The sequence below is a fragment of the Chenopodium album genome, chromosome 21 (genome assembly GCF_948465745.1).
Source record: "Chenopodium album chromosome 21, dcCheAlbu1.1, whole genome shotgun sequence".
NCBI classification, from domain to species: Eukaryota; Viridiplantae; Streptophyta; class Magnoliopsida; order Caryophyllales; family Amaranthaceae; genus Chenopodium; species Chenopodium album.
Genome location: NC_137854.1, coordinates 11886645 through 11902632, shown reverse-complemented (window position 1 = coordinate 11902632; position 15988 = coordinate 11886645). Strand labels below are relative to the sequence as shown.

The 15988-nt window shown below is 33.5% G+C and overlaps 3 protein-coding genes across 4 annotated transcripts; 2 read left to right on the top strand and 1 right to left on the bottom strand.

Moving 5' to 3' along the window:
- The first annotated feature begins 1580 nt into the window (after positions 1-1580).
- LOC145600413 (uncharacterized) lies at positions 1581-7328 on the top strand. The gene is made up of 8 exons (XM_081656311.1): positions 1581-1751; positions 1833-1959; positions 2054-2129; positions 3140-3212; positions 3654-3749; positions 3982-4032; positions 5918-6292; positions 6870-7328. The coding sequence occupies exons 1-8, from the start codon at positions 1689-1691 to the stop codon at positions 7326-7328; spliced, it is 1320 nt and encodes a 439-aa protein (XP_081512437.1). The 5' UTR covers positions 1581-1688.
- A 3234-nt stretch (positions 7329-10562) lies between these two features.
- LOC145600412 (putative F-box protein At3g10790) lies at positions 10563-12035 on the top strand. The gene has a single exon (XM_081656310.1). The coding sequence runs from the start codon at positions 10563-10565 to the stop codon at positions 12033-12035; it is 1473 nt and encodes a 490-aa protein (XP_081512436.1).
- Positions 12036-13405: 1370 nt separating this feature from the next.
- On the bottom strand, positions 13406-15521 carry LOC145602799 (F-box protein At1g10780-like). 2 transcript variants are annotated; one of them, XM_081658952.1, is made up of 4 exons: positions 15454-15521; positions 14227-14995; positions 13843-14123; positions 13406-13719 (listed from the first exon to the last, which is right to left on the bottom strand). In XM_081658952.1, exons 2-4 carry the CDS (start codon positions 14981-14983, stop codon positions 13483-13485), a joined length of 1275 nt encoding a protein of 424 aa, XP_081515078.1. In that variant the 5' UTR covers positions 14984-14995; positions 15454-15521; the 3' UTR covers positions 13406-13482. The 2 variants fall into 2 exon arrangements, with proteins under 2 accessions (XP_081515078.1, XP_081515080.1); XM_081658954.1 differs by lacking the exon at positions 15454-15521 and having other exon boundaries at positions 14227-15033.
- Between the last annotated feature and the right edge of the window lie 467 nt (positions 15522-15988).

Genomic DNA, 15988 nt, shown 5'->3' with positions numbered 1-15988 from the left:
TAAATTTTGCCAATGTCATTTATGTTGTTATGTGCACCCAAGTCAATAGTTTGTGATGTTGAGTGCACCCTCGAAAGGTTGTGCTGCTATACGCACCTTTGTCATAGTTGGTGTTGTTGCGGCCAATTTTTCCTAATTTAAATTGTACGAATTAAATAATTTATACTTAAGTTTGAAATAATTTCTCTTTAATCTAATTTTTTAATTTTCTTTTTATATTTTCTACTTTTAATTCGTTAAATTGATTGATTATTTTGATAGCTTATATTTCGGAACTAGTATAGTACCCGTGCAAATTGCACGGTTTTGAAAGTTGATATATTATATATGCTGAAATTTGAAACTTAAATTAGCTTAATGTTAGGTATGGTTTTATCATGTTAGTACCCTTGCAAATTCACATTGATATGTACCCATTTTATCATGGTATTGTGTATCAGACTTTTAATTAAATTTTGCATAAAAAGATATAAATTTGGAAATAAAAAAATGGTTTATGGCCTTTATATATTTTACCTTTTAAATATGGATGACTCATGCTCATTTATATATATATATATATATTATATATTACCTTTCAGCAACTTTTGTAAGTGACCAGCTAATACACAATGACATAAGTAACCCCTGACCACGGCGAGTAACCCCTAACCAAATAAACCTAGACCGACTGAGAAATCCATGACTAACTGATGAGTAACCTATGACTGAGGAATCCATGACTAAGCGATGAGTAACCCCGGATCTACTGAGTAAACCCTAGACCAAGTAACTCTTGACTGACCAAGTAACCCCTGGCCGAGTAAGTAACTCCCGACCAATTTTATGATTTCATAATAATAATAATATAAATAACAACAACAACAACAACAATAACAATAATAATAATAATATTACTACTACCAAAAACAAATAATTACATTAATTATCAAAACTTAATCACAACAATTTAAAATAATAATAACAAGTAATTTAATTAATATTAAACACACAAACGAAAAAAAAAAAAATGAGGATCCGCCTAAAAATTCAGGAAGATCCTGGGTGGATCCGCCTAAAATTTCCGGATCCACCAAGGAACTTTCGGAATTTTTAGGCGGATCATCACATCCGCCCAAAAAATCCGGAAGTTTCAAGGTGGATCCGGAAATTTTAGGCGGATCCACTCTGGAACTTCCAGATTTTTTGGGCGGATGTTTTTTTCCTGAAAATAAAAAAAAACTTACAGAATGTTCCGACGCATTCTTCGGCGTACGAACGTTCCACTCGTCCATGTTCCAGTCGTTCATGCTCCAAGATCCGTCGGAAAAACTTGATGATTAATTATTTTTTAAAAAAATTAAAACGAGTAAAAGTGGTCGTGGGGACCGATTTGGTGGTCGTATGGACCGATTTGGTGGACTCGGGATATTCACGTCGTACTATTTTGAGGTGTCCGTTTGTTAGAATGTGTTCATGTGGGAACAAAGTCCATTTTATAATACAACTTGCATAAAGGGCAAATGTGTCCATTTAACTAAAAATGGGAGCATTAGTATGTAATTTGCGAGCGACGAACAGCCATTCACTTAAAGCATTCTTTGCAACAACTGCTTATAGCCAAGTCGAAACTCCAAAGCGCCAAACAGTCAAACACCGCACTCATTCATTCGAACATTCAACTAAGAAGACTAAGAACTCAATCAAAAATGGCCTCCAACGATCATCCACGCCAAATCATTCGCGATTTCATTCCTATACATGTTTGTAAGGTACACCTCATTCCCTTTTCTTCAATTCCCTTCAATTTTTTCACAAAATGTACACAAATAACTTGAAATTGATAATTGTAGGAGCTGGAATTCATTCACAAGAGCAATTGCACAGTTGGGTATAGACCAAATGTCTTCTCTACTACTCTCTCTCATCTTATTGCCACAAATTGCGCCCATCTTATTATGCCTTTCATCCCAATTCGAGGTTTTGATATGTTCCCAGATTTTGTTTCTATTTAATTTGCCCTTTTTTTGTGTTTTTGATTGATGGGTTTTCTTTGTTATTGTTTATTTTGCAGAGAAATTGAAGGAGAAGGTTGAGGAAGTGTTTGATTGTGAGTATGAGTTATTTATTGAATTCACTGGTTTGATTAGGTGAGCTGTTTACTAGCATTTCTGAGTGATCTTGTAATTTTCATGAAGTATTAATTTTAATTTGTTGGCTTGCATTTTTTTTTTTCCTTCTGTAATTTATATATATTGGATGATTGGTGTATTGATATGGATGGAGTTCAAATGTGAGTAGGTATTCAATGTTTGGAAATGGAAGAAGGTTTGTATGTTGGGTTATTTTGCACTTTCATGGAGTGGAACCGTGGAAGGAATATGCACCGGCTTGAGCATTCGAATTAAGAATTGAATTTTGTTAATTTATTATTGTTTTCTTCGTTGTTGTGTGGACTTGACAACCATTCCTTGGTGGACTAGTATGTTCATTCACAGAATTGTATACCTAAATTAAACCAATGTTATTTCCTCAAATTGTGGTTAAAGTTTGTCTTAGGGGTTTTGATGTGAGAGGTTCATCCATTGACTATTAAGTTCTATAATATCGGAACTCAATTATGCAGTTTTGTAATATTGATGTGATTATCTTCAATGAGCAGAATTGTGTAAACATGTACTTGTATGACTTTTTGATAAAATTGGATCATCCCAAATTTTGGTCTCGACTTTAACATGTACATCTTTTAGTTTCTTTTTGTACATCTGCAAAACTCCAATCTTCAGCTTATTAGGAATTTATTGATAATAAGAGATACTAATCAGTAATCCCTACACATTCATTCCATCTTAACAAAACAAATTTAACATGGTATGGAATATGGAGTTCTCAATCCATTTCATTCTATTTTGTTTAACCAAATGAACGTTTTGTATTCTATGCTTCTAATAAATTTATTGAGAAACAGCTTTGTTAATTCTGAAATCATTTCTAATAACAGAAGCTCAAACAAGATGTAATTAGCTAATCTTGTTCTTCTCCATCCTTATATGTCAGTCCATATCATTTTAGTATTGAGAAAACAATTGTAACTTTTTCTAGATTATTTTGTTTATGAGCACCTTTTCCTAGTATAACTAATGAAACTCTTGTATGCCAGCTGGAATAAAGGAGCAAGTATTGGGTGGCATAGTGATGATAACAGAGCTTATCTCGAACAGCGTGACTATACGGTGTGTTTGCAATCCTTTGTTTCTTGATAATTGCTTGTTTTGAGTTGCTAGCTACATTGTACTTTTGAAGTTGATCTGCTTATGATACCTGCCATCTGGGAAATTTTGGTGGACATTTTTAAACTCGTCCATACCCTAGTCTTTGGAATGTGCGTTTGTCTGATAAAATCGGCTAGCAGTTCTTAGATTATCACTTATCAGTCAAGAGTGAATCTGCTGCAGCACTGAACTCCATTTCAGTCATGCATAATTTTGTATTATATATGTAGAAACTAAGGAGAGGGTGTGCAGGTTCAATTATTATTTAGAGTTTCCCCAATTTTCTGCTGATCTTTTTATCCCCTTCCAATAGATTATTCTGGTTCCGTTACTGTTGAGATGTTTTCCCATTTAATATATGTTTATCAAGAGTTAGTGACACAATACTTCATTTTTCTGAAGGCAGTCTGCTATTTAAATAGCTACGGGCAGGATTTTAGTGGTGGCGTGTTTCACTTTCAGGATGGGGAGCCAACAAATTATTTGCCCATGGCTGGGGTAAGCCAATCTCCATGATTGCTTTTATTAAATTAATTTTGAGTGCTGGTTCATCAAGGTTTTGATATCAATCTGCTTTCACTATCAGTATCTATAGCCATTATACTTGTGATTATTTTTATCGAATCTTGGAAAATGTCTCTCAAAGTCTCAGTCTTGCTTCTGGTAAACTGTTCGTGTATTTGGCTTCCTAAAGTACTCTATCTTGACATCTGATTGTTGTTTCTTTCAGGATCTAGTTGTGTACTCTGCTGACAACCGCAACATACATTGTGTTGATGAGGTATACTAGTATAAAATCTGATGTAGACATGTAGTATATGCATAAGCACAACCATAATTAGTTTTCTGAAATTTTCAAGTTTTCAATCCTATTAAGTATTAACCTCGGAAATTTCTCTATAGGCCATGAATGTTTAATGCCTTACTTTTCGGGTAGCCTTACTGCACAAGCATTTGCTAACCTTTTCACATTTTCAGTAAGACCGATTTCATTTTCTTGTTTCATCTGTAATTCAAGGCTTAGGTGAAAATCACCCTATTACTAATATTTAGGCATATATTGAGTGGCGGATTTTTTGGGATCAATTGTATTCCAAACTTTTGAACACTGTATCCAAGAAATAAGGGAATTTTTTTCTTGAACTCTGCACATTGTTTGATTACTTGATCGCCAATGGCATTGCTTCAAGATTTACGTGGAAGCCACCATGTAACTAAAATGTACTCCTATCAACATTTAATCTTCATGTATTCTTATTTAGGATGTCCACAAAATTTTCCGGTTACTTTATTCAGAAATCTTTTTTTGCTCAAACCACATGAAGTGGACCCCTCCACTACTTCTTTATCTCACACTCTCATCCTACCCTACTAAAATCCTTAATATGCCTGTAAAAGCGTAATATGAAGATTTTTCACGGGTGTAAAAAATATGTATCATTCCAAATATTACACACTGCATCTTTGCAACTTGATCTGATTAGACATGGCACTTGGCTCAAAGTGTTTCACTTGGTTTTAGTCAGGGAAGACTTTGAAAAGCTAAGTCCACATCCCTGTTGTTTTATGGGGAAGCTAACTCTGATTCTTCCATAACTTCTTTTAATAACATTATCTGAATGATATACCTTAATAATATTATACCTAAATAATATTACCAAAAAGTTATATACAAGTATCACAATTATGAATTGTTTCCCAAATCACTCCCAACATACTGCCCATGTAGGGCATGGTAGGACTTGCATTTTTATTTTATTTTTTTCACATCATAAATCCGGTATACCATTAGTTATTTTTTTTTGGTAACATTATTTTGAGGAAATGATTATCACTGTTTTCCACTCAATTAAGCTAAAAATCAAAGTAAAATGTACTTGTTGATCCTCTGTCCTCTTGTACATTTCACATCCTTTCTACTGACTTGATCTCTTCCCTGTCGCCCCTTTGCTGTGAAGCCTTTACCATAAAGTCTATCTATTCAAATTTTTATACTCCGCGTTATTATTGATGCTAGGAGACTTAGTGTTAAAATCAGATATTGTCTACATAACAAGTCGGTAAGATCACCCTCAGATGCATGATTATTTGACTTGAATGAGTAACCAGACTATGAGAGCCATTATGGTTTCCTCATCTGAAAAAATTATGTATGTAGTTTTTATAGGGTGGGCATTAAACCAACGATGTTATATGGGCAGGAATGTTGGGGATCTACTGATCTAGGAAGGGTTGTTTTAGATAAAAGGGAGTTGCAATGCATTGAGATGGTTTGGGCAGGTAAGACAGTGACCAAAAGATGGAAAGTAGAGAGTTGGGAGCACGAAGATCTTAGAAGAAGTCGAGACAGACCAAAGATGACTTGGATGGAGGGAGTTAGGAATGATATGAATAAATGAGATTACAGAAGCATATAGCACTTGAAAGAAGGGCATGGAGAGAGAGGGTCTTGGCTGATAACTGCAAGAGATAAATTCTTGGTTCATGCAGCCGACCTCACCATTGGGTTTCTAGATTTGATAATGCTGTTATGTAGATGTGTGTATTCTTGGATGATCTTTTTCATCTTTCCAGAACCCTTCAACGTTTCCCTCTTATTCCTTGGGATCTTATCTGTATTTTTCTTTAAATTTTGCTTGGGTGTATGACAAAAGGCTTTATTGCAGATAAGTGATGGAGAACGACTTACATTAACACTCTGGTTCAGCCGCAATAGTTCATTTGATGAAGATGCTAAACTCGTTTCACTCTTGACTCAGAGCATATTAGATAACGAGTCTGCTCCATGCATTCCCTTACCGGCACCTAGCAATATGTATTGGTTTTCTTTAGACCAGGGCTCAGACCATCAACAAGGCTATGACATATGCTTTGCAAGATTATTCATTTTGGGATTTAATATCTATACCACTCAAGGAAAGATTTGTATTCCAGAAAACCATAAGCTAGAGAGCTCTGATGTACTCATGAAACCGTTGAAGCTGGTCAGGGGAGACAACTTATATTGCCAAGAATTTGCCAACCTGTTGCATGCCCTCCAGGTAACTTTTTCCACTTAATCTGAAATATATTTGTTTGTACTGAAATGAAATGTAATTAAGATTTGACATAAGTACACAGTAACACAGTTTGAGTTAAGGTATGAAGTTTTAGCATTCTTTGGGTAGTGAGGGGGAGATGGTGGATGGTCCTTTACGCGCTATTTTGGCTTTTGATAATAGTGGATCTTTGGCAGTTTAGGGTTTGATGGCTTCTATATACAGGATTTTTTTTAACGATCTTGCAATATAGTGGGTAGTTATCTTATTTTTAGAACTTGCTGCATATTTGTGGACATTTATAGATCAATATTATCTAGGGCTTGTACTTGTTGAGATGCTTTTGTTGTTAAGCCCCCACAAATGATTCTTTAGGGTATTTCATTCAGCATCACAAATGCCTCGATGTGTCACCATAATTTAAACTCCATAAATTGTGGCATTAATTGTTAATCTATTTGTTGATTGTTCTCTGTTTTACATGTTATTATGTACCTCTTCATAAGCCCGATGCCTATGGTTTCTGAATTCAATACACTTTGATTCACTTTATATGTTTTTCTTTGCTATATCTAAACAGGCTGTACAATTTTATGTCTGGAAACAGCCTGCCCTGCAACAATCAGAAGCTACCATGCATACGAGTGATATTGTACTATTATCTGAAGAACAAAAGGAGATTGTTCACAAGCTAAGATCTGTTTTCTTGAGCACTAAGACAACAGTTTGTGATTCATATCCTGCCGGGAGCAGGGAATTTCATTTTGATTGGGCTTGCTTTTCTGCTGCTATAGCATCATGTAAAGAATACACATTCGAGTTGCATAAGCAATTACTAATACATTTACCTCTCTGGCAAGACTATCGATCTTTATTTTCTATATCCTCTTCGGTTGTTGAGAATGAATGTAAATGTCAAATTTCTAGTGCTATAACAGAGTCGAGTTTTCTTGTTTCATGTTTCGGTCATTTCTCTCTTGCTGATGGATCCTCCGGTTTTTTATACGTACACTTATATACTCATCATCCTTTGTTTTGACTTCCACCCAGAAGCTTTGCGTTCTTCTTGAACTTTATGGTATATACCTAATTTTCCAAGAGCAATAATCTTTTTCATATTCACTCTCTTTCTCACCTACAATCACTTTTTTTTTTTTTTTTGTAAGATTTTTTTTATTATTCAATTAACCACTTCCATCATATTTTATTATTGACAACCGAGTACTATTTCTCCAAAACTCTGCGCATATAGAAATAGAGTAAATAATAAAATACGGAGGGAGTATAACAATTAACAAGTCTAAAGTCAATCCTCAAAGATACGGAGTAGCACTACATATTACTCCGTACTCTTTTTTTTTTTTTTTTTTTTTAGGGTGGTTTAAGATATGAGATTTTAGCATTCACATACATCTCATGTCAATATGTCATACATGGACAACGTAAAGACTTAAGACATGTAGTAAGGACTTGATATAGGAAAATTTTTACATAATTATTGAATATATTCATGACAAACTTGAAATAATTGCAGCAAATTTTCTTATATATATTTTTTATGCATTTCTAATGTTCTACATAAATTTTTTTTTTTTTTTTATCAAGTATGTATTTTTGATGTATTTGTGATTATATACGCAACATTTATGCATTGATGTACAACATTTGGCTTATTAGAACACACTTCGTAATTCGTATGCTGTAAATCATTTGTACCGGTAGATGACTAGATTGTACTGTAGTTACAGCAAGAGGAAGTGATCTACATTAGCAAACTAAGTATTGGTAGATATTACATACTGTAGTTACTGATGTAATTGTCCTAATTGATGTACCACATTTGTGATTTTCTTTTTTGGACTTGTTCCTTGTTTGAATAAAAAAAATCATCTTGTGTACACCAAATATGCAATAATCTAATATCATATAACTAATATATAAAGCTAAACTTTTAGCCAGGCCACGAGCCAGTGACATACACTTAGTGTTCTAATTTTTCGTCAAGTGTTGCACCACGTTGAAAAGATTTAGATAGACTTTAAAAAAAATAAGTTTATAATTCTATTTTCAATCAAATTTGAATTCAATTTTAGGATAAAATTAGTAGTTTAGAGTTTGATATTCGATGAATACCAATATTTCAGATGTACAAATCGAGTTTTAATTTTATTCAAAACAAAGTTTAGATTATAATTCTAAAAAATTATCATACAAATTTATTTTTTATATCATAATATTTTATTACTATGTAGACCTATCAATCAGAGTCGGGTCAGATCATGTGTCATCTTGGATCGGGCCACTTCAGGTTACAGGCCAAGAAATGTTCAACCCTTGTCCAAAGTTTTGGATTTGAGTCAACCTAACGGGCTTTGAACATCTTTTTAATTTAATTTATTTTTTTGCTAATTCTTTTTAATGTATTTAATCGAACATTTTCACCAAATTATTATTACTATTACATGCCTACTGTATAGCAAATCATAATTTAAAATTTAACATATAAATAAAAATTTATCTTAAAATTTAATAAACAACCCAGGCATCGCACGGGCACAAAACTAGTATCCCTACCTTATCAAAAGTAGAAGATTGCTCTTATGAATAGTGCATGGACCATTATACCCCTTAAAATGTTTGTTTACCTTCTTACCTCCATGTGTAATTTTGTAATGTTACTTAAGACCCATTATTCAATTAGAAATTAAATGGAGGATGGAATAATAATATTTGAGGTTATGGTTTAATTTCATGACAACATTAGTTACTAGACAACGAAAAGTTGTTGCTTTATGTGGACGTTATTTTAAAGTAGTTTAACTTAAGTTTAGAATGTTGCACAACTATACATCATTCATCACATTTATCTATATATTTTCAAGTGTTACATTTCCGTACCTACCCAAGGATATAATTGACAACAACTTATTTCTTAGTATATGCGTTCAAAAGTATAGCCAATAGGTTTTGGGTGCCATGATGAGCTATCACAACTCGACCATAAACATCGATTATGTCGCGCGCAACGCGCACATAGGCTCCCCTAGTATATATAAAAGAAGTTTTTTTCCTAAGGTTTTAGAGAGCCACGTAGGATTTAAATATCTTAGCGCGTCATGTAAGATTATAAATTTTAGTTATAGTCAATTAAATAAGAGATTATTAATTTCTTTTAGAATTAATTAATTCAAATATCACACAAGCAAAATTAATGAATGACATTTTTAAGTTTAAATTAATTTAATATAAAATATTATATTTTGATATTAGGAATTTTACCTTTAACATATTTTAGCATATAAATACAATAAAAATTAAAATAAAAAAAATTAAAATAAATCGTCATCGCGCGGGCTCCATCTATTAGTTATGTATATCAAATAGTTTTAGAATAACTTTTAATCAATATTCGGTAACTTTTAACCTGGCCTGCTTTTCGGGGTAACTCAATTATAAACTTCATATGAATTTTATTGTAAATAAGTCATAAGATAAGCTTTATACTCCTAATAAATTATAAAAATGATTACTTTCACAATTCACACACTATAATTTAATTTTTATTCTTTTAAAGAGAGCTACTTTTTTATTTTGAAAGAAACAATAGAGCATTATATTAAGGATATATTAATTAACTACGAGGAAGAGAACTAAATAGTACAAATTCATTGTTCCCTCTTGATTGTAGTACACCTGTTTGACTTAAAGATTAAGTTAAGTTACGAGACATTTATATATTACCATCTTACCATAGAAATAAATTATGTTATATTGATCCACATTTATATATAAATACATACTACCAAGTACTATAGTAAATTTTGTCTAAAAAATGTCTTAAATTTTTTTAACTTATTAATGAATATAAAGTGGAATTAATTTATTTTAACTAAATTTAAAACATATATCATTGTTTTTCAAAAAAAAAAAAAAGAAAAAAAAAACATTAATTATTAATTTTTTTTTACTTAATATATTAAAACATAACTTTTAATTTAATATTCGGACGCAATACATTGGTGGGCTTTATTACTCTCTTCTTTTCCTTTCCTTTTCTCAACAAAAAATACTAGGGTTAAGAAAAAAGTAATTAATATCCTATAAAAAAAAACAGAAAGAAAATCTAATCGTACTTATTCTCCTTGGAGACCAAGCAAAAGAAAAAACCTCAAAAAAAATAATAAAAAAAAAAAAAACCCTCAACCCTCCCAAAATCTATAAAAACCCAACTTCAACACCCTCTCACATTCACCATTCTTTACATTCTTTTAGAATGGCAAAATCCAAAAAACCCACCAAAACCCTCCCTAAAAACTCTGCCCAAAACCCTAGCTCTCTTCCTCTTGAAGTTGAGCCTGTTATCCTCACTTCTCTTCCTGTCAAATCCCTTTTACAATTCAGATCTGTCTCTAAAACATGGCTTTCCATCATTGACAACCCTTCCTTTGCCTATTCCCACCTCTCCCGTGCCGAAGCTCGGCTCGGGGTTGGAGGGAGCAGTAGTTCTCGTATCCTTATCACTTTCTCCAACTCTGATGGATCTAGGCATTACCTTTACTCGGTCAGCCTCTTCGGAGGCCGTGCTGCCCACCATCTTACCCTACCCGGAATCGGAACCGGAACCGAAGGTTTTATGTCAAAGTGTTACTTTCTTAGCCCTGTGAAGGGTTTAGTGTGTTTCTTTAATGGCAAGAATGTATTTGTTTGTAACCCTAGTACTAGAAAAGTCAGAAGTATCCCTCCTTGCCTTAATAATTACAAAAATACCACTTTAAATTCTTATTTTCATAAACCCTTTTGTTCTTATTCTTTTGGGTTTGATTCTTCTTCTAATGTTTTCAAGATCTTGAATATTTTCGGCACTATCAGTAAAGATGATAACAAGTTGTACAATGTTGAGTCTAGGGTTTTAACTATCAAAACCCCGGACGAGTTTTCGCTCGACTCGTGTTCGTGGAGAAAGATATCATCCTCTTTTCCTTACCCTTACGCTTTTCGTACACAAGGTGTATTTCTTAATGGTTCTATTTATTGGATTGGGAAGAGGGCACCGGGTGAGGAAAACATCGTGTGTTTCGATGTCGAACACGAGCAATTTCGACTTATCCCCTCGCCTCCTAATGGGGTGCCATCGAAATCTAAGCTTGCTAATGTAGGGGAGGAATTAGGGATCATAAGCTACAAAGATTATGGAGATTGTTCCTTGGAATTATGGGTGTATTTTAACTCTAAATGGGTTAAAAAAGATGTAGGAAAAGATATTGTTGCCCTAAAAAGAAAAGGAATTGATGCAAATTTCGCGTCTATTGTAGGTAATGGAGGCATGCTATTGACTCCTGATGTGTTGTTACATAATTTTGTTCTCTGTTCATTGAATGATGGGAATGTAAAAGGGATCAGAATTTCGGGTTTGCCCGGTTGGGTCGATTTTTTGGACTACAAGAAGATTAATTTTGGTGTATTTAACTATGTTGAAAGCCTTATTCCACTAGACTTCACGATTCGATTTGGTGACTTTGTTGCTGACTTGGCCGGTGTTCGGGGTCCGAAACAGGTTTTGCCACCTATGAAGCTGGTGCCTCATGAAGAGGATGAGGTGATGAAAGAGTGGGAAGGTGGACTCTTGGTGTTTGGTGGTTTTGAGGGTTTTGAAATAATTGAGGATAAATCTGGTTCAGGTAAGAGATATATGAAATTGTGGTTAAGAAAATTACCGGGAAAAGAGGGCCTAATTAAGAGGAAATAATTTATAGTTTCTCTAAATTTACAAGGCTTTAGGGATTTTTTTTTTTTCTTTGCAGAATTTGTGTTTTTGAGATGTAAACATTTTTCTTATTCTAATGAAATTAATATTGCTATAAATTATTTACATTTATATGTAAAATATATTTTTGCAATAGTAATTTGTTTCTGATTTCATAGATCAATAATTTTTTCTTAAAGCATACAAAACTAATCGATGTATAAGATAAGATTAACATTAATAATTTTTCCTCTAAAAAAAACAAAAAAAACAATTTAACATCAATAATTAGAAAAGCCTCACGCCCTCTTTTTTTTTTATTTTTATTTTTATTTTTATTTTATTTTTTATTGTACCAGGAGTTAGGGCATTAATTTACTCAAAAAAGGGCATTAGTTAAAGAAAGGATTGAAGTAAATTTAGCTTTTAATGATGCTAATTCTGAGTATTCATTTATACTACTCCTATTGTTAATCACTGTATTTACATGAGTTGATCATATTTTGAGCATTGTGTTCAAATACAACATGCAATCTGCCACAAATTAAACTTGAATCTGAATAGGCATTACAATGGTGTGATTAGTCACAATTCTGTATCCTCTAAATCAATACACTAAAAGAAGGGCTCAATTCTGCTCTTCAGACAAGGATTCCCCTTCTTCCCCTGAAATTTCAAGAGTTAAAGTTTATGCTTAGACTAGTTGGAAGTCTTTTACGGTAATAACATGTGTCGTTCCTGTTTCCTTAACATCCAAAACATCAAAAGCAACAAGTCCAGTCTATCCTCAATCGTTGAGGCATCTCTTCCAAGTAGATAGCAAACAATTGCTCACTAGAAAGGATACTTTCTACAAACAATTAGACATGTAATATCAGTTGTCTGCCCTTGAATTTTCGCTTAACTTTCTCTCTAAACATTCACTATATATGCTACAAGAGAAGAAACAAGAAACTAAACTCTTTGGTGGTATGGTTACAAGTTTTCTGGTTTGTTTGATGTTTTAAAGTCACTTGTTTGATGTTTTTGCCCTCTGAATTTTTCATCACAAACTTTGCTAGAGAGCTGAATTGTCCAGAGTCATCATAGAGGCAGAGTCACAGCTAACTTGTATCAATTCGATCTTGATCTAGCCCTAATAGAGCTCTCCTCGATCAATGTACTTATACAAGCGATACTAAAGGTTTCTTAAAGATAGTTTCAAGGCTTCTTGTGATTAAATCTTGTCGAAATACATAGTTCCAAACTGAAAATGTAGTAGCCAAGACTTCAAATTCAGAACATCTACACAACATAAACAGTTCAAATGGAAAGACATTTATCTGTTAAAAATGATGAGAATACAGTTTATCAGTTAAAATTAATGAGAAGTTCTAGATGAAACAACAAATTATGTGGGAATACCACGTAAAGGGGAAGACAGGAAGAGAATTCAATCACTTCTTCCTTATTATTCTATTCGAACAATTTTTCGATTCATGTATTTAAACCTACAGATATCCTCAAAGAAATCGTCTGTGCTGCTATGGCTACTCTTCATCTGAAGAATCTTTATTACCATCTTCTTAAGGTTTCGAGCATACTTCACAAATGACTCAAGAGTACTCATTTTCTGTTCAGCATTCAATGGTGATCTTACAGTTAGTACAATCTCTTCCAAACATGGAATTGAAAACTTTGAATCAACCTGCAACCAATAATAGACAGGCGTCACACCTCAAGTAAGAGCTGTAAGACAGCTGCAGAACATCCAAGACTAATTCCAATGTATATACTCTACTAAGGTTATGTTATGCTAAAGTTCACTCACATTTTTCAAGCTATTTTTCTGACATAATGCAGCAAACATAGCTCCATGGATATCGAACTTTTGGAGCTTTGGATGAGCATTAAAGAACTCGACAAAATCGATCTCAGGGAAGGGCAGAAGGTTTTCAAAGTCCCCAGTAAATTCAACCTTCATGTAAAGATACTTCACTTCAGAAGCCCATTGAAGCATCTTGCTTATGGCATCCCAACACCATTGAACACCCCTCAAGGACAAGGTTTCGAGTGCCACGAGCTTGCTAAAATCAACCAGGTAAACTTTTCCTGTCAATAAACATTACAAGATTGAAAACTGTCAGTTTAAAAGAAAAATTGGAAACCCTCAAAACAGTCTGATTAGGAAACTGATCATAGCAGGAATTTTTACCTCCACTGTTGGAAATCGAAAGATTTCGAAGGCATTGAGTGTCCCTAACCCTCATCCAACCACACCCTTGAATCTCAAGGCTGATTAACTTTGGACAAGAAATGGTGAGGGAATTGTTTCCTGCACCATAGAAGTCCAATTTACACTCCTCCAACTCTTTCATATTAATCGAAACAGATCGAATTCCCTCACAACCGAGGAGCAATAGTCGATTCAAATTAGGACACAATTGAAGTGCATCTACCAATGTATGATCCTCCATTCTTGCCCCAACAATTTCAAGATTTCGAAGATAATGGAAAGTTTCCCATTTAGGTGATTGGGTCATCATCACACCCCACAATCTTAAGGACTCTAACTTCTTTGCAATACCTATACAATCTAGTTTACTCATTGAAGCCTCTGGACTAATTTGATGTTCCGAAAGGCTATCCATTCGAAGCTCGAGATGTCTAAGGGACTTATTAGCTACATTGAGCCAAGCTGCAAGACCTGAACTAGAGAAAGGACAGTATACAACAAGCTCCTCTAATCGAACTACCATCATTACAATTTTCAATATGATTTCATCAGGGTTGGTATTGTCACAATCTCTCATCGAGGACGTATCAAAAACGTTTCGAGGAAAGTACAGGCTTCGAATAAATGGCATAGACTCTTTCCATCTCTTTGAGACTGAAATACAAGATGTCACATCTTTGGCATTGTTTAGGTGAGACAATATGTATTGAACAATGGCATCTGGCAATGACTCCATTTATTTTGTTCTCTGGGAACATTTAACAAACAATTAGTGAGCAAATTGAATTAAATCACCACAAATTAAACTTCAAAAAGATCCTACATTTACCGATTAATTAAGATACAGCAACAAAATCAGATGGGCAGATTTAGAATCTTGTAAACAACAACAAAACCCACAAATTTCTGGGAAAATAAGATAATTTACAGTGAAATCTGACATTGTACAGCTCAATTACATCAAATCGGAACAAAAACTCAATGACCCAGAAAAATTCTATCACATATACTAATATCTGACAGCTCAATTGCATAAAATTTATAAGTAAAAACCCAATTCAATTACAAACAGACTACTCAATTAATAGTTCAACCACCCAATTCAGTAAGCTCAACACAACGAAATCAAACAAAACCCAGAAAAAATCAAAAACTAAAAACAAAAATGACTGAAACCCAGAAAAATTAGAGGGAAAAGGAGCTTACATTTGAATAAATTAGATCTGGGTTGCTCCCGAAAAATGAGTGAGAAGAGAGAGAAATAGAAGGGTTTGTGAGGAGAGAGAAAAAATGGGGAAAAGTTGGAAGGAGGTTTAAGGAGGAAGGAGCGCGGGTATATGAGAAAGAGAAGAGGGAGACTGGAATTTTTTCAAATTTCAAACGTTTTTATTTTTTATTATTTTTATTATATTTTTTTTTAATTTGATTTAATTTAATTTGTGGGTTTTTTAACAGTATTATAGTGTACAACTGACACAGTCTTGAAGTGTGGGTTTTAGGGAAATTTTAAAAAAATGAAATTTAAAAAAAAATAAAAGAAAAAGGAAAATTGTAAATAGAAGAGGCTATAAAAACAACTAACGGATGGAGCGGCAATGTGCAATATTTAAAAAGTTTTGGGTTTGAATTTTTTTGAAATTTTGATCCGTTGTGAAAAGAATTTGACATTTCTGAAATGAAATTAAAGAGGCTGGACCTTTGAAGTTGGGTTGAGCTTGGTTGGGTTTGGCCCAAAGATAAT

What these genes read in the sequence shown, in the direction of transcription:
- LOC145600413 (XM_081656311.1), top strand. Translation starts at nt 1,689, where the DNA reads ATGGCCTCCAACGATCATCCACGCCAAATCATTCGCGATTTCATTCCT. An exon ending in GAATTCACTGGTTTGATTAG is followed by an intron (nt 2,130 to 3,139) that starts GTGAGCTGTTTA and finishes CTTGTATGCCAG; the next exon opens with CTGGAATAAAGGAGCAAGTA. An exon ending in ATTATTTGCCCATGGCTGGG is followed by an intron (nt 3,750 to 3,981) that starts GTAAGCCAATCT and finishes TGTTTCTTTCAG; the next exon opens with GATCTAGTTGTGTACTCTGC.
- LOC145600412 (XM_081656310.1), top strand. Translation starts at nt 10,563, where the DNA reads ATGGCAAAATCCAAAAAACCCACCAAAACCCTCCCTAAAAACTCTGCC.
- LOC145602799 (XM_081658952.1), bottom strand. Translation starts at nt 14,983, where the DNA reads ATGGAGTCATTGCCAGATGCCATTGTTCAATACATATTGTCTCACCTA. An exon ending in TTCGATTTCCAACAGTGGAG is followed by an intron (nt 14,124 to 14,226) that starts GTAAAAATTCCT and finishes GTTTATTGACAG; the next exon opens with GAAAAGTTTACCTGGTTGAT. An exon ending in AGAAAAATAGCTTGAAAAAT is followed by an intron (nt 13,720 to 13,842) that starts GTGAGTGAACTT and finishes TATTGGTTGCAG; the next exon opens with GTTGATTCAAAGTTTTCAAT.